General features: G+C 48.1%; 2 protein-coding genes across 6 annotated transcripts in view; one reads left to right on the plus strand and one right to left on the minus strand.

Moving 5' to 3' along the window:
• LOC122384013 (glucose-6-phosphate isomerase-like) overlaps positions 1-7,669 on the minus strand; it is a 31,638-nt gene extending 23,969 nt beyond the window's left edge. The window contains exon 1 of one of the 4 annotated variants that reach the window (XM_043371000.1): positions 7,335-7,669. The gene's annotated coding sequence lies outside the window, so the exon portion shown is untranslated. Of the gene's footprint in view, positions 1-7,025 lie in introns of all 4 variants that reach the window. The other 3 variants (XM_043370972.1, XM_043370961.1, XM_043370983.1) reach the window with 3 other exon arrangements.
• LOC122383997 (solute carrier family 2, facilitated glucose transporter member 10-like) lies at positions 7,592-19,965 on the plus strand. Of its 2 annotated transcripts, none has more exons than XM_043370932.1 (10): positions 7,592-7,980; positions 8,352-8,441; positions 10,015-10,275; positions 10,666-10,783; positions 11,650-11,829; positions 13,561-13,684; positions 14,091-14,357; positions 14,760-15,519; positions 15,925-16,057; positions 17,670-19,965. In XM_043370932.1, the coding sequence occupies exons 1-10, from the start codon at positions 7,821-7,823 to the stop codon at positions 17,806-17,808; spliced, it is 2,232 nt and encodes a 743-aa protein (XP_043226867.1). In that variant the 5' UTR covers positions 7,592-7,820; the 3' UTR covers positions 17,809-19,965. The 2 variants fall into 2 exon arrangements, with proteins under 2 accessions (XP_043226867.1, XP_043226858.1); XM_043370923.1 differs by having other exon boundaries at positions 7,834-7,980; positions 8,314-8,441; positions 17,670-19,570.
• Positions 19,966-22,259: the final 2,294 nt, after the last annotated feature.

A 22,259-nucleotide genomic window follows, 5' to 3' on the forward strand; every position in this document is an offset into this window, starting at 1 on the left:
TGTCAGTTGCGGGTCAAGGTTGATATGCCTCTGACAGAGATAATGGATTGAAATGAAAGAATACATATACTTCTGAGCTTTTGTTGACTGGTAGTCAACAAAATATTAATGAAGTGAAGTGAAGCGAATCTAATTCGGACTGTATTCTATAAGGTGAAATAAGCGACATAAAACAGAATTCGGCATCAAAAGCCAAAATTAACCCTCGCACTTATAGGCGGGTGAACGGACCACCTCGGCTTTTCGCACATAACTCGCGCAAAAAGCGGCCGATCACGACGAAACTTCCAGTACCTCTCGAGTTTATCAATTTTACACATGTTCTAAAGATTTCATGACCCTGACTCAAATGGTTTTTGACTTGTGACCTGATTCTCGAGACCATGCTTGGCCGGAATCGCGATTTGGCGTAGTCAGCTCACATTATCCGCGCATTTCCAGTCTTTTTGTGATTGTAACGTCCAAACATGTAAATGATGTTGGTCCCTGGATGATGTTGGATGTTGGCCCCGCAGTATTGTGGGTGTCAACTGTCAAGGTCACCTGAAGGTCAGGTCAGGTCATTGACCTTTGGTGACCTCGGTTCACTTTTTGGAGTTTTACATATTTCTAGGGTAGTTTTTTCGGGCCGATTTCGAATTTAACATGCATTTGATCATTTATGAAGTAGTTTTAGTGCCTTCGTAACATGTTACGACACCGTCAGTGGTAGCTGACACTTGACACTCCCTATGGATAGTCGGCAGGACACCCACTGGTTGACCTGACCTGACCTGACCTGACCTGGCCTAAATGTACGAAGACATCTGTGCTCAAAACTAACATGACATTCTTGATCAGCAACAGCCAAAAAATAATAAACTCGCTTTACGAACTTCAAATAACCCCCTATTTTCCCGACTTCTGGGTAATTGACCTGGCCTGGAAGGTTAACCAATGACCTAGGACCTTAAAGTTGGTTATCATCGGCTTCCTCGCGTCTCGGGCAACACGCTCATTTTTTCCGCGAAGCTCTAGCTCCACCAGGGACCAAACGACGATGGGATTCCAACGGACCCCCCCCCCCCCCTATACGTTAAACGCTGGCAAAACACGAATACGGGCGAGGGCTAAACACCAGTCAATTTCTTTATATTGTTTGTTCCATTTCATTTTGTCACTCATTCTCGGTTGGCAACTGCCAAGCAGGAAAACTAATCAGTTTCGCGAGATCAGAATTCCCGCGCTGTTAGCCATACAGAAATGACAGTTCTGTCATTTTCGAAACTACGAATAATTATAACAGTTTTTAATCTGTATGTAATATAGGTGTTCTATAGTGTTCCTTTGTAGCTTGTAGGGAGTCATCTTGAGACTTGACAGGGAGTTGTGCTGTGCCTTTTGCACGTTAGGTATGTTCACAGAAAAAAACTTTGGGGTTACTGATGTTAGTTGTCGGACCTTCGTCCACGTCTTGAGTTGAGATGTTAGTTTCACAACGTTTCGGCCGTTACTCTCCGGCCGTCGTCACTCGTCAGGTGTTCTTTGACCCTCAGAAGGACCTGGATGTTGGTGGCGTTGCGCCGTACGCGTCAAACAGTTCGAAAGCTCCTGTAGTCAGCGGGAATCGAACTCGGGTTTCCCCGGTGATGGTCCACGGTTGTAACCACTCCACTATCGAGGCAGATTTGACTACGGCCGGAGAAGTTACTGGCTGAAACGTTGTGAAACTAACATCTCAACTCAAGACGGGGACGAAAGTCCGACAACTAACATCAGTGATACTAACAGGCCTCGTCTCAAGCATTCAGAAAAAAACTAAAGCTTTTGGGGGTTGATGGAATGATGTGGGGAAAGAAAAGGAGAAGAGTTGGTCTAATTGACTTTGTCTTACCTGCAGACCCATATTTCATGCTAATTTGCGTGCCTACCAGCCTGGTATCAGCTTTTATCATGCATATCAACTCACCACCTGATGGCATATCAACTCACCACCTGTCACTTTTCTTAAAATTATAAAAAAGCGTTGTTATAGGTGAAACCCAAAACTACCTGGGATCAACAGTAAATTGATGGTAGTTTCTTTTCCAGTGCATGTTGTTTCATGAATATCCACCGTCTTTGCTGTAGGGTGGGGACTTTTCCTTAGTTTCAAAATCAGAAGAAAAAAAGGACTTTGAAAAAAGTAATGTGTTAAGAAGGCACTGCACCACATGCATGCCTTTCTCAGCTATATGCATCACTTATTGGTTGCTTCACTTCACAGAAAAATAAAACTGAAAATTGGTTTACAAATGGATGAGCAGCACACATTTTAACATTTTTCGAGCAATTTATATCAACTCACCACCCCATATCAACTCACCCCGGTTTACGGTAACATCTGAAAGTTAGGGCCACTATGGTCATGGCCGAAATTTCTGCTCTCAGTCCAGGTGTACAGAGGTCTATGGTCCAATGCAAAGATCTTCATCTTCATCCAAGTGGTAAAACATCCTTAACAATAGGAATTGATGAAGCCTCATCAAAGTGTTAGAACAAAATGTAATGCATCAGTGGCAGCAAGTTTGCATGCGGAGACCGGAGAGCACAACCTTGCTCAATGCGATGAACCTTGCTCAATGCGATGGCCGTCTAGAGGGATTAGTCCCGCGGGGAGCATAAGAAACCAATAAAACGCAGAAAATGGCCGCTAGCGAAGCCTCAGCTAAATTCCTAAATTTGCCTACAAAGGCAAAGACCCCTTTCAAACACTTGAAACTTAAAAAAGAAAACACTGGTGGCAGCCGTGAAGCCAAGGCCCTCCAGACTGCAAAACGCGGCAGATTTCGACGAGATCTCGGGCGTGCACGGTCTCCGCTAGCCTTACTCAGGCGTGCATTAACAAATCTCAGGTGTGCAACGCGCGGCCCAAGAGCGCGGGCGTGCATTGACGAATCGCGGCGTCCACGCCTGGAGAGCTACCACTCGAAGCTTGCTAATGCTATCTCTATGAATGCAAAATATGCGGAAGGACGTTGTTCATTGGCCCTAATACCTACCGAACTCTTGTGAGAGCGTTATTCATTGGGAGCAAAAGTACGACAGTTCAGTAGAGCATTCATTGCCATGAATTCCGGCGTTTTCAGTGACTTACGTGCGCGGGCAGGTGGGGGGGGGGGGGAGGGGGTCGGACCTCCCTCCGGCCATTCGGTGAATCGGTATAGCCTCCAGAAAAAAACAAGTGTATCGTTCGCGACGAAAAAAAAAACAATAGTCCACTCCACTGGTACCCAATTTTAAGGCCTGGTAGATTTTAAGCCTTCCAGGTCAGTCAATAGCCTTAATGTCAGGAAAATCGAAGCCAGCAAGAACTCCCTAAAGTGAGCTTTCTCAGGAGAGTTTGGGGTCTTGATTCTAAATTTCACACTAGCTTTGTTTCATAATGATGTCTTCACACATTTGGGGTGGGTCAAGTCATTTCAGGTCAATCACCATGTGTCTCATGCTCAGTGGCGCAGCCAGAACTCTGGCGACGGGGGTGAGAGACGTTTGCGATGGGCCCCCCAGCAAAGTGGGCCCCCCTCAACCTAATGGGGGCCCCTTACCAATAACGAAAGGTCAGATCATTGTCCTGATCATTACCAGCCAAATCGGGGAAAAGGACAAATATCTCTTGATCTGAAGAGGCACGTAAAAAACAACAGCATATTTACAGAAACACGACCATTCTGCCCATATTTGATGGACAGCGTGCAATTGATGGCCAGCGGCCACTCAAATGGTCGGGCTAGGTCAAAAAGCTTTTAAAAAAAGCTCAACACCAGTTTTTCGACTATTACTTTTGATATAGGAGACGAGGTAGAGTAATGAAATTGTCTTGAAGGTGTTAATCATCCATACGGATCAGTTGATGACCATCATGAACTTCTCAAGTAAGGGCATGACCTTGATCTGCGGTCACATTTTGAAGTTGAACTTTTTATGTGAAATTATAGGTGTTAACATTCGATGCATGTTAACGAGAGAATGATGAATGATGTACGGTTATTTGTAAAAATATAAAAACAATAATTTTTTTCGTCGTAATCCTGTCTTTGTGTTTATTATAATTTTATCATAATTTCATCTTCAATGACCTCAGCGATGACCTAATCGTAAAATGACCTCTGCGATTCTGAAGCATCCTACAGCTATCTGTTGCTTTTCTCGTCTTTCTAGCCTTCTTAAATTATGATCTGGTTTGGCCGATACGCCCCCCCCCCCCCATGGCTGATTGCACGCGTTAGAGAGCTATCGAAACCACTTTCAGCGCGCTATAGCTTTATATGTCCTCGAGTGTCGAAATAGGCGAAGCTTTTCCTTCGATGAACATGATGACGTGGGCTTTGGTCTGAAGTGCAACATGACTGAAGTAATTTCTCCATGATTTTCGACGCTCTTTAGAAAGCCGCCTACCGCCGCACTTGTCGCTACGTGACCCTGGAGTCAGGTTAGAAGGGAATATTCAAACACCCCTCAGGGCCGTAAAACTGAAAAGCCTGGGGCCCTGCTCTGCGGGGCGCGGTCGAGCTAGGCTAGAGCCAGTTCGGGATGTTTACAAGCCCACGTAAAGCCCTGAAGAATCTGCATAGAGCACAGGCCTTCCAAGACTTGGGGGTTTAGATATCAACAATCGACATGAGTCTTTTGAGACCTGCGTGGTGGCTATCAGAGGTCGATGGGCCCCTCAAAAGCCGGTGCAGGAGCCTCAGGTGTCAGTAGTTTGGAGCCACCATGGACCGGTGTGGGGTCCTGATGAATACCTAGGCGTCAAACCCCTAGACGTCAGGGTGGGGCCGGGCGGTGAGGCAGGCACAGGCCTGAAGAGAAGAGGAATTTTCAGATGTCGGCTTGGCATCTTAAGGGCCCTGCATGGCTTCCTCAGAGGCTGACATATCGTACTGCGGGACCTCCATGAGCCTCAAAAACCTCTATGGGCCCCCTCACGCTTGGGGTAGGCTTCCTGAAGCATAAAATCTCTGAGTCTTGAGATGGGCCCATTAGACATGAACTGGGCCATCAATATACATGTGGTGAGTTGACCTATATCAAACATGATATCGGCTCAATCAGGATTGGGATAGGCCCTCTCAGACCCAGACCAGGCACGGAGTACGGACTACGGATCCTCCCACACATAGGATGATCCTTTCATTCCTGGGATGAGTCTTCTCAGGCCTGAACTGGGCCCTCTCAGACCTGAAATGGGCCCCTCTCAGGTCTGAAGTGGGCCCTCTCAGGCCTCAACTAGGTCCTCTAGGGCCTGAAATGGGCCCTCTCAGGCCTGACATTAGCCCTCTCAGACCTGAAATAGGCCCCTCTCAGGCCTCAAATAGGACCTCAAGGGCCTGAAATGGGCCCACTCAGGCCTGACATTAGCCCTCTCAGACCTGAAATGGGCCCCCTCAGCCCGGAAATGGTCCCTTTCATGTCGAAAAAGGGCCCCCTCATACCGTAACTGGGCCCTCTCAGGTCTGAAATGGTGCCTCTTATGCCTGAAATGGACCCCTCTCAGGCCTCAAACGGGCCCTCTCTGGCCTCAAACGGGCCCTCTTTGGCCTCAAACGGGCCCTCTCTGGCCTCAAACAGGCCCTCTAGGGCATGAAATGGGCCCTCTCAAGCTTGAAATGGGCCCCCTCAGGCCTGAAATGGGCCCCTATCAGGCCTGAAATGGGCCCCTCCCAGGCCTGAAATGGGCCCCTCTCAGGCCTGAAATGGGCCCTATCAGGCCTCAAACATGCCCTCTAGGGCCTGAAATGGACCCTCACAGGTATCAAATGGGCCCTCTCAGGCCTGAAATGGGCCCCTCTCAAGCCTCAAACAGGCCCTCTATGGCCTGAAATGGGCCCTCTCAAGCTTCAACTGGGCCCCTTCAGGCCTGAAATGGGCCCTCACAGACCTGAAATGGCCCTCTCATGCCATGGAATGGGCCCTCCTAGGCCTTGGATTAGTTCAATCGGGCCTTGGATGTACCACCTTAAATCATAAAATGGGACTATAAATCCTAAAGGGGAGGGCTATCAGGCCTGAAAACTGTTTTTTCAGTCCTATGACGGACCTTGACATTAGTGATAAGAAAATTGTCAGGCTGCATAACGTTACAGTTCGAATCGACGGTGGGCCCCTAGGATAAGAGACGGGGGTGAGATCTCACCCCTTTCACCCCCCCCCCCCCTGGCTGCGCCACTGCTCATGCTATCAGTTGTTTGTGGTCAGTATCACCAATGACACCTCAGTCACATTAAGGCTCTTAAAGTAGTTTCCAGATACACAAATCAGTGCTTAATTTGTTACCCAGCTCCAACACTACCCTGCTAATTTTTAAAATATAGAGTCAACTGAGGTCATCAACTGAGTCCATCAGGTTGATCAACTGAGTCCAACCCACCCCTCACCCTCTGATCTGAGTGTGAGCAGCAAGGGTTAAATTATCTTAAAGACTTCACTGAGTTTGAATACGTCTCTTGCCAGACCTTTCCAATGTCACTGAGCAGCTTAATGCTCAATTTTGTTGTGGTTGTGGCTGCATTGGGTATGCAAGCTTCAGCTTGAAATGCCACATGCCAGGCATGCAATTACAGACACCGGCATGCCTTCCTACCTGTCAGGGGCCAGGCATACACTCCTATCATACTAGGTGCACCTCAGGTGTTGACATGTCACACTTTGCAGCCTGGGTGGCCCTCTCCTAAAACTTCATGATCATGGCAGTGGTACTGCAGTTGGCCATGAAGGCAGTGGTTGATTCAGCAGAGGGACTTCAGTAAAAACTGGATTGCGTCAGCTGGCTGGCCAGCTGGCGACAAACGATAGGTATTTAAATATAGATATAAGCGAGGTAGTAGGATGGACATAAATATTCCAAATGGCTTTAAATGAAAAATTGATAGGTAAATATTTATTATTTTATATCTAGCATTGATATGTAACTAAGAAGCTCTGCTAGCGCCGTCATACGGCGCTAGCTGGCAAATTATCTAGTTAATACCATACCATGATACCATGGCCCCAGCAGAGGAGCTTACCTTTGATTTACTTTACTTTTTCATTTACTTCATAGCATAGGTACTTTACCAGTTCACTTTTGACTTTGTTAATCCCAGCAGTATGTACCTATCTTGTTTTGTCTATATCTTTGATAATTGACACTTGACAGTGAACAGGCACTTTGATTAAAATCAAAATACAGGTAGGACTAAAATGGTACCGGTAAAATGGGGAATCACTTCAGGAGGAATTTACAGAAGACAAACTTCAACGAAAACAAATTGAAATAGCATATAAGGCATAACGTAATTCAACATAGTTACAGAAAAAAATGACAGGACACTCACCACCAAAGCTGACCGCCGGCCACACGCCCTAAACGCCAGCAACAACAACTATCTACAACAGTGACCGCAGTCTGTCTCACTCAAGAAGGAGAAAGTGGTCCTCTAGCTTTCGTCGCTCCTGCGTCATAGACACAACAGCAGCAAAAGTCAAACAATTTGTTCGAAAAATCGTTTAGAACGAGCAAAAGGAGCTGTTAACAAATCAACAACCTCCACATATCAAAGCATGAAATATGAAGCACATATGGACCAATCAGAGATCAAGCTTTCGAAGACATTGAACACAATATTTGACACTGATGAAGGTCACCCCAAGAAGTCTACATTAGTATCATATTATTTTCATTTTTTCATCTAAAACATTGCAATTTCTATCCCAAGTGAAATATTCATGCCAAGTTTTATTAAATTAAGACCATTCATGGCTCATTTTGCAAATTTTTATGATGAATTTAATGAATATTCTTATTTAAAAATGTGCTGTAAATGAAATTGTTAGTGGTGGTGTTGTTCCAAAACTTCATGAAATTTTGTAAATATTTTCAAAGAAGACACATCATACCTAAACGAGGCTCAAGGCCGTATAAGAGAACGAGGCTGACCTGGATCAACCTGGATATAGAAGCGCATATACTTCAATTTCCAGGTAATTTCTATGATACAGGGTAGGTTCAGTCAGGGTAAATATATACAAGAGTTATACGTGTTGAGTTGCAATACATTCTCTACTTGTCTTGTCTCTATCCAATGCTCGTCATGATTCAGTGGCATGTGCTGCCTTGCCATCTCAGCCTGTCCGTTTTTCTGCCTCACCCTCTCACTCTATCTTTGGCTTTCTAACTATCTTCCTCCCCTGCCTCTTTCCTGTCTCTGTCTGTTCAACTTTGACTTATAACATTAATGCAACCTACCTAATGCAATAATAATGCAACCTGCTTGTGGATTCTCAAATTTCATGTTTTTATGTGCATTTTTTTAGAAATTGGCATTCAGGGTAACTACGTGTATAATTGTCAGTCATGTTGCAAGAGGAGGAAGACACCACAGTTCTGCTGGGCAGCAGCTGGGATGATCAGACAGCAGAAGAGGACAACATTGAACACTTTGGTGAGTATTATTATTGTGTAACAGAAGCAAATCTTTTTGTTAATGCCCTGAATCATTGTCACCATTTTACGAGCATTTGCTGATCATTTTGAGCATTACAAATCATAGATCCATTGCAAAAAACAATTTCGGGAAAGTGAACTATTCCCTTTAAGCTATCTTCCCGTAGCTAATAAACGCTGGTAATGCCGAAGCATAAATAAATAGCGGCATCTTGGGATTGGCCTTCCCAGCAAGTATGATTGGGTGGCGGTGACTGGGGTCTGGGCATTCTGAAAGGTTGGGCCTCGCCACTTTGTAGCAATCCTGGCGTTTTTGAGGTCGTCATAGTCAGCGATAGCTGATATGATACTCATGCAATGTAACTGAATACCTCTCAGTCCAGACTGCATGAAAATATGTTCATATATGCCGCTTTTAAAAATTTCCATAGGCCAAATAAAAAGCTAGTGCTCAGCGCTCGATTGGGGTGAATCTCGATTGGTGAATCGCGCGATCTCGATTGCTGGATCGCTGCAATCGATGCAATCCTCGCCACCTGGACTGCCAAGCAAAAACAATGTCGAAATTTCAACAAGAGCTCGTCAGTGCAGAGGCATTCAGCGCGTGCGCGGCGCGGTGCAGATTTTTCATAGTGTAGTATGGATTTTGAGTGAAGCGGTGCGGGCCCTAATGTCAATGTGGCATCGTGGTCAATGGCTGTGCTGGCGCATAGCTGTTCAAGCAAATCTTGTGCCGGAGACACTAATGATGTATGGGGTTGGACACTGGACAGCCAAACGTCAGGTCCCGTCTCCGACACTTCGGCCCCGTAGCTAGTGTCGGGTTCCGGGTGTTGAGTGTTCCGGCTCTAATCGAACTTCAGCACCCAATATCTACGAGACGCCTGACGGGATGGACTGCTGTTCGTCGGAACAGCCGGCAGCCGCAGTCAGCTGAAGTCAGGCAGTGCGACGGACCGTGTCCGGTATTCTGGGCACTTTTAATTCATCCCGATACCCCAGAATTTGCTAATAGTATGGCAGACGTCAGAAACGCCCCCGCGACGAGCTCACGGGCCGTGGCCTCGTCGGCTCGTCCATTCAATACATTTATTCTTCCAAATGCATCAAAGTCTTACATTTGCTTATTTATTCGTCCTGTTAGATGGTCAGACGTGGAAAAACAGAACACTGACTAGACTGCGACGACTGGGACTGTGTCGCACATCTGTGCCGTTCGCTATGATATTCCGATGCGATACGGTAGCTCGGCCCACACACCACATGTGCGTGTATTCATCGTCTCACCCTTCCACCTGCCACACACCGACGCCGACAGGGATGAATCAGATGACACTGCTGACACAGATGACACCTTTATCAAAGATGATACTGCTGACACAGATGACACCTTTATCACAGATGATACTGCTGACACAGATGACACAAATGACATAGCTGACACAGATGACACTACTGACATAAATAACATAGCTGACACATATGGCACTGCTGACACAGCTGCTACCCGCCTCTGCACTGCAGCTTCCCTTCCACCCTAACCCTCCTCCCTCCCTCCCTCCCCTCTGCAGGCGCGGAGCTGAACGGCGCTGCCGCCGAGCCGTCCCGCTCGGACGGGCCACCCTCCCCCGGTAGCGGCGGCCACACCTCGGCGCTGGTACTGGCCGCCTCCCTGGTGGCGGCCACCGGTGGTCTGCTGTTCGGATACGACGTCGGAGTGATCAGCGTGGCTCAGCTGCAGCTGCAGAAGCAGCTCGGCCTCAGCTGTACAGCCCGGGAGGCGGTCGTCAGCTGCATGATGGCCGGAGCGCTGCTGGCGTCCATGCTCGGAGGTGAGAGGGAGGATGGTGACATGCAGAGGGATTTGTCTCGGTGGTCAGAGGGAGAGTGGTGGCAGGGGGATTTGATGTTGGAGGTCAGAGGAAAATGATGCGAGGGAAGGGATATATTTATATCTAAGGTTAAAAATAATTGGTCAGAAAATGGATCCAAGGAAGAAATGATGCCGAGGATGCCGGTCTTATTTTCGAAACTGAACAATGCAGTTCGTTTTTTTAAAGCTTCATCCTTTTATCACGTTTTCTTACGTATAATTTAGAGAGTGTAGGTAAAGAATGTCCGTGTACATTTTATTTGTCTTCTTTCGCCCAGTTTTGCCCTATTTTTCGCCTACTGTTTTGCGCGTGGCATCCGAGCCACGTTGACACGATTCCCCCCGGCAGGAATCATCATCGACTCGGCGGGCCGAAAGTTCACCATCATCGTCAACGCCATTCTGTTTGTTATCGGTGCGTCGATGTTGGCCGGCGCCAGCAGTCTGCCGGTGCTGCTTCTGGGAAGGTATGTTGTGGTGGCCAGAAACAGCCGGCGTTTAACGATTATTGCGGAATGCGGACAGCTCTGTTGCTAGCATTGCTGTACATTTGATAAGGTAACATTTCGGATGGCTGGTAACATTTTGTTTCATCGATGTGTTCCGTACAAAAGCTTTATTATTAATTGGCATAATATTCGTCTGAAATGTACAGATGTTATCGATTTAGTTTTTTTCCCCAGCTCATGGTGTACTTAATGCGCGTCGCTATCATGGGCCGCTCCCTGTCATGTATTCAATAATGTCGCAAGCCGTTTCCGCATTCCCGTTACCACGATCGTGATCTGAACGGGTGGGAGTGTTGCCATCTTACTTTCACCTCCTTTTCATCTTCCCTTTCGTTCCCTGAGTGCTGAGCGATTTTATCGTATGCCACCTATAATTAGGTATCGTATTATTTTCTTCGCACCATTCGAATGGTGCGAGGAGAATACATTCTGAGGTCATTTTGTTTTTACGGTTTGTATTTTCTCCCCTCTCCGTTTCCAGACTGGTGGTGGGTTTCGCGGTGTCTAGCCATCCCCCTGTCCGTCCCCAGGCTGGTGGCGGATTTAGCCGTGTTTTACATCTCGATGTCCCATTCCCAGGCTGGTGGTGGGTTTCGCCGTGTTTTACATCTCGATGTCCCATTCCCAGGCTGGTGGTGGGTTTCGCCGTGTTTTACCTCTCGATGTCCCATTCCCAGACTGGTGGCGGATTTCGCCGTGTTTTACGTCTCGATGTCCCATTCCCAGGCTGGTGGCGGATTTCGCCGTGTTTTACCTCTCGATGTCCCATTCCCAGGCTGGCGGCGGATTTCGCCGTATTTTACCTCTCGATGTCCCATTCCCAGGCTGGTGGTGGGTTTCGCTGTGTCACTGTCGGCCATTAGTGAGTGTATCTACATCTCGGAGATCGCTCCGGCACACCGGCGCGGCATGCTCGTCTCGCTGAATGAGATGGCCATCACCGTCGGCTTTCTGGCGTCGTTCCTCGCCGGTTTTGTCTACGTGGATGTAGAGAACGGCTGGAGGTAGGCGGCGGCGTATTGGGATGGGCGCTGGATTGTTCTCAGTTTATAGCGTGATCAGATAGCGGCACGTCCTGTTTATATCTGGAGAGTTTCAGTCTGAAGCGGTGTCTGGTACGAGTATTTGTTTCTAGTAAACACTTGATAAAGTTCCAACAGCCGAATCTGTTTATTTTTCTGCCATTCATGTTATTTTCACATCTATAGTCTGTTTTTCGTATCTTCTACCTTCACTCAAAGACGGTAAACTCTCTAATCACGTGCTCCAGCGAACATCTAATTAAATCAACACCGGTGCAAAGTCAATTTTTATCTCGAACGCAAGATCGAACGTCTGTCCCCTTGGTCCCCTTGGCCTATCCCGTTAATCAAAATGCGATGTTCTTTGTCAAGTGAAATGCAGTTGCATAAAAAACGTTACATCATATTTTAATTCTGGCAAAATTATCCCTTTCTAATTTCATTATGTTTTCAAACAACAGAAGGGCAATGGCCTTGGTCTCAGACAAGACAAAATGATCGTAACGTTTTCTTTCAACGTTTCAAAGCAAAAGAAATGTGGGTTAGGTGACTGAAATAAGGCGGTGAAGAAGGTGCACAACCAACGAATATCGCCAGAATAAAGAACTTACTTCCTTGGATACCAGAAAGAAAAGTGTTGAAGGCGCGGAGAAACACCGTCGGTGGTGGCACAGCTCAACTCAATCATGCTTTCAGCGCAATATAATACGAAAAATGCATACGTGGGTGTTATTGTTGTTATTACCTGCATTTGTGTATCATAATATAAGCCCTAAGGCGTTGGTGATTGCCAGCGGTCACTCAAAAGGTCATGTTAGATGATAAAGATCACCAGCAGCTTTCGACAATACCTAATAGCTGCTAGAACTAAAGATGTTTCGACGGCGCTGTAGTTCAATCGGTTGACAAGGTTTGGTAAGATTTGTCAAAACATGTTGAGCTCGGGAGTTTTTTTAAATTAATGACCTTCAGCGGCCTTCACTATTGACCTCAGTAAAATGCGGTATATACCTACTATATACGTATACTGCTGAAAGTAATTGTTGAGAGCTATCGATTCTTGCCCGTGTCTTCGCACCTTTCTTACTTTTCGGGATGATCGCGTGAGGCAGATAGGAAAATAATAAGATGAAGCAAATCTGCCTGGGGACCCCCCAAGCGGGCGTGGGCTAAGATAATTTTGTTATTCGTCGGTGTAAAAGTTATCGCAACGTAAATAAAGCAAAACATAAATTAAGCATTTGAAAAAATATAGGTAACACATTTAGTTTCTTTTACCCCATGACAAGGAAGTGCTAGCTTTAAACTATTCTTTAAATGTTCTCAGCAAAACGTCCTTGAGTATAGGTCGGTAGTCGGTACCAATAAACCGTGGTAACGATAATACAAGCGATACTCTAGCTTAAAGGTTTCTTTTCCGATTTGAACTGCGCAGCGAAGGCGAACTCCAACACGAGCAACAAACTCCTGCAATGAGTGGTGGGCCATGCGGCAAAGATTTGAAAACTATACCCTAAAAACGTGCTGGAGGAACAAAGCATCTTTGAGTGAAGGTAGAAGATACGAAAAACAGACTATAACCGTAGATATGTATATCGGATACCATATTTGTGCATGCTCATTGGCATAGCTAAGCATGAAACATAACTGGATCCATCGTCTGCACCTTGTGTTTAACCGCATTCCTCCCCTTCTGCGTTCCCGTGCGACCAGGTACATGTTTGGCATGGCCGTGGTGCCGGCCGTCTTCCAGGCTCTGGGCATGCTGTTTTTGCCGCGCACGCCGCACTTTCTGCTGCTGAAGCGGCAGGAGGACAAGGCGGAGAAGGTGCTTCAGGTGAGTAGTCAGTAGAGGCGCGTCAAGGTATGAAATAAAGTCTGAGTCAGATAGCAGGGCGGTGACGGAGGCTGCAGAAAGCCTCCCTGTAGGACTAGTTGCACCTCTTTAGATTGGGCTGTTTGTACCGACACAGCACACGCCTCTAGGCATCACTGCGTCTGCCATCCGAGTCAACTGTCATGTAACTTATCAACGATTGGCGCCCAATGTTAGATACACGGTTTTGCAGAAGTCGTGACAGTTTTATCCATTCTGTCAATGCGAAGGCAAAAGCGATTACGTCGGGTCAGAGGTCATTGCCTCAGGTCTGAGGTCACCCTAACGTAATCGTGTTTGCCTTTGCACGGCAGCATACATGCTTAATATTTTCAGCTTGCCTTCCTCCCCTCTCCCCCTTCCACAGCGTCTGACGGGTCAGCAGGACGTCCGTCAGCGGCTGGCGCACATCCGGCTGGCGGTGACCGAGCAGCGCGACGCGCGGTGCTCGCAGATCTGCGCCGCCGAACACAACATGGCCGACCGTATGTTCATCGGCATGGGCCTGGTGTTCTTTCAACAGTTCACCGGACAGCCCAACGTAATGAGCTATGCGCCCACCATACTGCAGATGGTCGGATTCTGCTCGGACGCCGCCGCTACCATGGCAACCGTGGGCCTCGGCGTCGTCAAGGTAACGTGGGGGTGGCAGCAGAATGCATGGCTGTACCAGGAATGAATAAGATATTTGATGGAACCCATGCACCAATTTAGAGTTAAGACTCTTACATTTTGCGACGCATTTTACAGTTTTTTTTTTTTTTTACCGTCACTTATCTGGAAGATCACCAGTCACCACCCCTTGACCCTTGGCAATGATGCTGTGTTTATTAATTAAATTTTACCATTCTTATTTTTTTTTTTTTACTTCTGTTGAGTTTTACTTGTAGCTTAAGTTTGTATGCTTAAAGCGACGAATAAAAACCCAATACTGAGGTCCCGCCTGCATCAGATCGCCCCTCAGTTCTAAGTTCTAAGTCCACCCCCACTTACCCGCCCCTCAGCCCTGACCCCCTACCCTTCCCCCGTTGTGCAGGTGGTATCGACAGTGTGCGCTCTGCTGCTGGTGGACCGCGCCGGCCGGCGCACCTTCCTCCTAGCCGGCAGTCTGCTGATGGCGCTCTGCCTGCTCGGACTCTCAGTCGCCACCTCGGTACAGCAGGTCGGCCTGCCGGAGGGGGCCGTCTGTAAGCCGCCCGGCCCCGTCGGAGCAGCCACCGAGCCGCCGGCCGTACAGGCGTCTCTGACTCTGGAGCCGCTGCCCACTCCGCTGCCGCTCCGCGCGGGCCCGCTGGACGGAGCAGGGTGGCCGGGAGTGACGCCGGCAGCAGGGCCAGTCGTGACGACGCCCGTAACGCGAGTGACGACGGCCGGTGTGACACCAACTCCAACATCCGCGTCTGTGATAGACGCGACGGATGTGAACTCTCCTCCAGGCGCCAGTGGCGGCACGACATCCCCAACTATAACTTCAACACAGCCAGTTACAACACCCAGTCCTACCGCCACTCCTACTCCAACCCCTACCACCCTCACACCATCCAACTCCTCTGACGCGGCCTCCAACGCCACCTGGTGCGGGGCGGACCCCGACCAGCATCCGTCTCTCCCCTACCTGGCGTTTGCCTCACTCATGGGCTACGTGGCGGCGTATGCGTTCGGGTTCGGCCCGATGACCTGGCTGGTGCTCAGCGAGATCTACCCTCCGGCGATCCGCGGACGTGCGGTAGCTGTAGCCACCTCGCTCAACTGGCTCTCCAACATGGTCATATCGGCTACGTTCCTGCAGGCAGTTGGTGAGTGGTCCGCGGCCAAGGGTTGGTGTCCGAGGGGCTTGGGTGACGGAAGGTAGTGTCCAAGGGGACTGAGGTGCTGGGGAGGCAGTATCAAAACTGACTCAAAGGTGACGGGAAGTGATGTCCAGCTGACTAAGGACTGGGACTGGCGAGTCGTGGAGTCGACCTGACGGACATACAGTCCAGGGATGAGCTTTGTTCTGGGGTGCTGGGGCTTATTAGCGGAAGATATTTTCTATGGAGCTGGCCGGGCTTTTTTAAGAGTCCGGCCTATAAAAACCATGTAGGCCCTTTGACCCCTTGCTGTCTGTATGGCACTTCCCTTCCGTTCACATATGTGTTATCTCTGAGCGTTGCATTTCCCGCTAATTATCTCCAAGTGACGCATTCTCCGTTTCTTTACAGAACTGCTGTCTGTCAGTGGCACATTCCTGGGCTACGCGTTGCTGTGCCTGATCTCAGCCTTCTTCGTATTCTTCTCTGTGCCAGAGACACGAGGCAAATCCCTGCACGAGATCTCCGAGGAACTCAGCAAAAAGTGAGTTGGTGCCCGTGCTGTATTTTCCCGAAATGAGTGAGTGAGTGACATGCCCGCCTACAAAGCGGGACAGTATTATACATGATAGGCTAATACCTATAATGCTAGATGTGTCGTTTCCTTTTGCCATTACTCGAGCTAATTTTGCAAACTTTTATGACTGGTCTCAGCCTTCCATGAGGAGTAAGTCGTCATGCGAAGTGTTTGACAGCTCTCGAGTGGTGGTTTTTCTTTTCTTTTCTGCTTGTAGGTCTTGAAGAAAAACAGTTATCCTCAAATTGTCCGCATAATTGAAAGTGAATATAGCTAGAATTATGTTCTGTAGCTCAGCCGCAAAAGTCAGTCGTTGGGATATTTTATTTGACGCATCCACATTCGACTGCCAAGCTATTACAGCAAAAGTATCCCAATCCCGCTCTAAACAGCTTCTGTAAGTCGAGCCGTCCTCAGCCAGCCGCGTTTCCCTCTACCTCTGCTGTATGCCCTCTGCGTGCGTCCCGTTTCCATGGTAACCTCGGCGGCCGCCCCGTCAGGCGGCTGATATGTGCGCTGCTCTCCTGTCTCGGTGTCGCTGGCTTCCGACAGAGTGAGGCCGCGGCCACCAAAGAGCTCTGAGCGAGGTGACGCTCTTAGAATTGTCCGGGGGAAGTGTGCCGTGCAGGGTTTAAAGTTTAAACAACACAGAGTGGCGCCAGCACACGGATTTGATGCCACAAAGTGATACGGGAGTTGTGGATTGACACACGGATTGGACCGGATTGAATGCAGTTTGACGGATGACAGCATGGTTATGTGATACAGTTGAGATTGTCGCAGCAGCCGTGATGGATGCACCAGAAATGCCCTGTGGCGTTTACGAAGGTTCTTTTTGTGGATATCATTCACAGATCGTATGTTTTGAAGTGCTCCTTTTTCGTGTTGCTGAGAGACCATGGACTTTGCAATGCTTGTATGCGAGTTGAATTGTTGAAGTTTTTATTACGTTAAACATTTTTTTTATGGTTTCATTGTACCGCGTTTACATGCGAGTGTTCCAATTCTTTTTCGGTATTGCATCGAACTTCATATTTTGAGTGATGCTTCCATTTATGTATGTACATAATTTGTGTTTGTGAATTGGCACAACGCTTTAACCCAGTGTTATGGATTCTTTCATTTGGATGGATTCATTTCATTTCATGGATTCTTCGACATTTTTATTTTCGTCTTAACAAGTCGATTTTTTCAACCTATTATATCATTATACCGTCGTATTGTAAAATTGCGTCACAACTCACAAATCTCACTTATAAGTATTGAGCGTCACAACTCACGAATCTCACTTCTAAGTATTGATGTAGGCCTTGACAGGTATATTAGCAGGTGATGATTATAGGAGCGATTGCTGAAGAGCTACATGCACGTCAACGGCATTGTTGACAAGCTAGATTTCACCGAGGCTTTTTTACCGAGTTTTACCGAGATTTTACCGAGACTTGTAGAAACATATTGCATATTCATATAAACATATTCAAGAAACATATTGAAACCCACCAAAACCGACCCGTCTCGGCTGACCCGACCTGACCCGACCCGACCGCACTGATCCGACATGACCCTGCGCCCGTTCCAGGTCCCTGGACGCCCGCGCTCGCTCGCAGCTGCGGCGGCTCTGTCGCATCAAGAAGCACAGCCGTCCGGCGCAGCACTACGACTTGGTGGCGGCGGGCAGCTCGTCAGCTACCTCCACCGCGCTGGTGGTGCCCTCGTAGCGTCCGTCCGGCCGTCCGTTCCGGTCCGCCGTCCCTCCCAGGTGCGTCCCGTCCCGTCCCGCCCGGTTCCAGTCTCGTCCGAACGGTCCCCGCCCAATCCGGCCGTCCGTGCTGCCCCCAGTCCTGTGTATGTGTGTGGTACACGGCTCTATCTGGTACACCAGCCAGGGGGCTTTGTGGTCTGTTTTCTGACAGACTTATGTGCAATTATTCTTTGAACAGGCTTGGGCCTAATCGTCACAGCCAGTCAGCATTAGTCTCCACTCACATCGCCCGATGTTCTCCCGGTAACCTTGCTCTTACCTCGCTCTTATCGCCCCCTCCCCTCGCCCACTGCTTGCTCTACACACGAACATGTCTCGCAGAGTGAAACAGCCTTTAGAGCGTTAGGTTAGAGGCCCTCCGGTAGGCGGCGCTGGAGTCTGCGGTCCATAGATGAAACTCCAGTGATCTCGCCCGGTTGATAGTTCAGAGCTGGTTGGTTGATCGTAGACGCTGACCCTTGGTCGTTCGGGGAGCTGCAATCACGAGACAGGCTCTGTGAGTTCGGTTAATTGATGCATTCACGGCCGGTCGACTGCTCCAGTAGACAGGATCTCCACTGTCCTGAGCTGTGGCCTGCCGATACTGCAGCAATTCGTTATACGACCGCTAGATGTCAGTTGAGTCGTTGGGTTAACAGCAACTGATAGGAGGTAGCCGTGTGTTGGACTCTACTGGGCCGAGCCGGGGGTGAAACTGCGGTGTTATTGTAACAAAGAGCTGTGATGTTCGCTCGCAAAGGCCTCTCGTCGCGTCCCCTGTGGAGGGCTTATTCGCTCCATGAGCAGGTGCCGTATCATTCAGGACTCAGTTCGACTCAAGACGTGTTTCGGATGAGGACAGCTCTCCGCGCAGAGGAATTGTGACTTGTGATAGTTTTAGATTCCATAGATAGTCCAGTTTTCTGCTTAGGTGACGGCTCATCTGCCAGTGAAACAGTTATTGTGCAATCTATAAAAGTAATAGTGCCATGGAGTCAGACATTGACGGTAAATGTTGTTTGCACGTTGTGTCAACTGTCAAGTATATACGCTCATACGGCATATTTTCTAATGTAAATAATGGTTGTCATGTGTAACCGAACAAGGGCATGATTCAGAGGCATTCCCGTAAAGACATTCCGCAATATATTCTACCCACTGTGCTTAGTTTGATGTGCGTTCACAATTTTATGACGATGCAGCAAAAGCTGCTGATGATCAGATCAGGGTGTTTCCGATTGGTGGACTGTCAATTGTCACAAATGACAGTTGCGCGTTGCAATAGGGGTTGTGTAGCTGTGTTGTGGTGTTTCCAGCGTTGTGACATGTGCAACTGCCACTTCTTCTGTGGTGTGAAATAGTGGTCGTGTTACTGGGACCAAGTTATGAATGTTCAGTGTGTGCCAGTTATACATTGTGATAGCGTTGTGAAACTGCCTCACCTTTGTGAAAAACGTCACTAAGCCGTGATTGGCCTTCTAAACACGACAGACGTATGTGTGCACTGTGATTTAACTTCTTCAGTGAGCCACTTGGTCCGACTTTGCAGCCATTCCAGTTTAGGTGCTGTACGCAAGTCTCCATATATATATAATTTGTTTACCCAGCCTTCATAACATAATACTCGGCATTAATATCAAACAGGCGCGTTATTCGAAGATTGCTGATCATTGACCATGAAATGCTGTGACTCTGTTGTCAGTTGTGGACATGCACTGAATAAATGCATTTGTAACGTTCTAATTATTTTTAGATATGAGAGGGTATGTGCCATACGTTATTTTTAGGAATGGGGAAGTTTATGTCATGTTTGTGCGGTCAAGTTATGTCGTATACTATTTTCTTGGAAGTATCTGATGCTATCGGTCCATTAAACATTCCTGTATTGCTTATACTTGGCTCAACTGGTTTGCGTCGAATGTCCACAATATTTTTAAGGTTATACTTGTCGCTATTTTGTATCGCTTTATCACTCCATGCACTTACCTTGTCTGATTTTGTGTTTGACGTTTTTTGTATCGCTTTATCACTCCATGCACTTACCTTGTCTGATTTTGTGTTTGACGTTTGTCACTTGCTACTAATGCTATTACTTTTAACACTTCTCAAATGACAATATATGAAGGGAAAGGTTTGTTTATTTGTTTACCGCCTTCTGCCGGCGCCTCGTCCTGCTGCCTCGTCTTTTCAAGGACACGATCCCGACAGTCCCGTCATGACGAACCGATCAAAGTAGCCTGTTCACTAAGTAGCCTGTTGTGCCATCCAACACCTGACTGGTGGTCCCGTGAGGGCAGTGGATGTTGCCTTCAGTGGACGGGCAGGGATAGGGGCTCATGGCTTACCCGACTAACGGGCATGGCGAGCGATCATCGGAAAACCCGACCGGGTCTGTTCTCGGTCTGTCTCTGTTGACCGCCTGTGTCTACCCTTTGTCGACGGCACACGACGTACCGGACTCTGGTGCCCTGGTCCGCACTGCGCTGACCGTGTAACGATATCCTTCTGCTGAAGAATGTGACGCGACATCCAGCGCTGTCACGTCACGTCTTCTGCCCTGTGCGCTATCCTCGCCTCCCGCTCTGTCAAAGTGGCTAGGGCGTGACTAGGACGGTGACTAGAACGATGGGTGTGCCCCTCTTGAGGGCCGCAGGGCTGCTTTAGGTCGGGTGAGGAACGGCAATGCAAACAAACATGTTCCACCTGTTTTGTGATACACATGCATTGCACAAACCGGATACGATTCGTAGTTTTTCTTTCTTAGCGAGTTATCTTGTCGTCTAGTACTAACTCATCTTTTCGCGTCATAACCACTCTTCGCCTCTTCTCCAATCTGCCCCCTTCCCTAATCACAATCCCTCTTTCCCAGTGTTCGTCCGTGTCTCCTCCGCTCGGCGATCGTCCTGCCACCTGTCGGCGGCGGCGGGAACCTTCCTGCGCCCGCCGCTGCTGCCCTGCCGTGGCCCGTCAGAGTGCGGCGGAGAGGCGTGGGGGCGGGCGGTGCCGTCGGGTGTGTGGTGTGCGGACCGAGCTGCGTAGCGGTCACCGGAGCCGCCACTGAGACACCCAGGTGAGTCCCGCGCCGGCTGAGGCCTGGCTGCTGATCGGGAGGGATTGGTGTGCTGGCAGGGTCTGTAAGGGAGGGGTGGTCTACGGGTTACGGACAAAAGTACGTATCGCTAAAGTACGTAGGACAAAAGTACGTAAGCAAAAGTACGTAGGATTAAAGTACGTATCGCAGAAGTACGTACAGTATAAAGTACGTATGGACAAAAGTACGTCAGGGACAAAAGTACGCATCGCAGAAGTACGTACAATATAAAGTACGTATGGACAAAAGTACGTCAGGGACAAAAGTACGCATCGCAGAAGTACGTACAATATAAAGTACGTATGGACAAAAGTACGTCAAGGACAAAAGTACGTATCGCAGAAGTACGTACAGTATAAAGTACGTATGGACAAAAGTACGTCAGGGACAAAAGTACGTATCGCAGAAGTACGTACTGTATAAAGTACGTATGGAGAAAAGTACGTCAGGGACAAAAGTACGTATCGCAGAAGTACGTAGGGTATAAAGTACGTATGGACAAAAGTACGTCACGGAAAAAAGTACGTATAGCTAATGTACGTAGGGTAAAAAGTACGTATGGACAAAAGTACGTCACGGACAAAAGTATGTATCGCAGAAGTACGTATGGTATAAAGTACGTATGGACAAAAGTACGTCACGTACAAAAGCCTACGTATAGCAAATGTACGTAGGGTATAAAGTAGGGTAGCCTTGGGCAAGACGCCCCAGATAATTTATTTCGCTACATAGGTACCTTCTTTTGTCTCACATCACCTGGAAGGCCAAATTTGTGCTCAATGTGTTCTTTGGACATTTTACTTTAAATTCCATCCCTCAAATTCATTCACTTATGATCGGACTCCCAGCTAGGAAGTGCTTTGTGAAGCAACTGCAAATGGGGCATTTTGCCCCAACCCCAGGGCAAAACGCCCCACGGCCTGAGGCAAGAAGCCCCATACACTAGATTAACCCTCGCGGGCCCGGGGTGGCGTTTTTCGCCCCCCCCCCCCCTCCTGGCAAATATTTGCGATAGCTCCCGAACGCTTAGGGATAGGAAAACGAAATTTTCAGTACCTTTTCTTCCATCAATTTGGCATCTTCTGAAATAAAAAAATTGGACCTAGCCCCATTGATGACGTCACAAAGTCGATTTTTCTAGACCCCTGCACGGCAAACTTCGGTGTCACAGACGCGAACTTCAAATAGCTGCTAAAAATAGAGTTTTAAAGATAAAGACAAATTACGAGCATGGTTGTGTAGCATTTGACCTAGACAAAAATACAAAAATAGTTTTAGTGACCTGAGATCAGAGGTCAGGTCAACGACCCCGAGCTGTGGTTTTAGTTTTTCGCAAA

Source organism: Amphibalanus amphitrite, unplaced genomic scaffold (assembly GCF_019059575.1).
Source record: "Amphibalanus amphitrite isolate SeventyFive unplaced genomic scaffold, NRLGWU_Aamphi_draft 000014F_arrow, whole genome shotgun sequence".
Classification (NCBI taxonomy): domain Eukaryota; kingdom Metazoa; phylum Arthropoda; class Thecostraca; order Balanomorpha; family Balanidae; genus Amphibalanus; species Amphibalanus amphitrite.

Excerpts from the sequence above, each read along its gene's own strand:
- LOC122383997 (XM_043370932.1), top strand. The coding sequence starts at position 7,821 with ATGAAATTGTTAGTGGTGGTGTTGTTCCAAAACTTCATGAAATTTTGT. Across the intron at positions 7,981-8,351 it reads GCATATACTTCAATTTCCAG|TCATGTTGCAAGAGGAGGAA; the intron begins GTAATTTCTATG and ends TATAATTGTCAG. Across the intron at positions 10,784-11,649 it reads CCGGTGCTGCTTCTGGGAAG|GCTGGTGGTGGGTTTCGCTG; the intron begins GTATGTTGTGGT and ends TCCCATTCCCAG.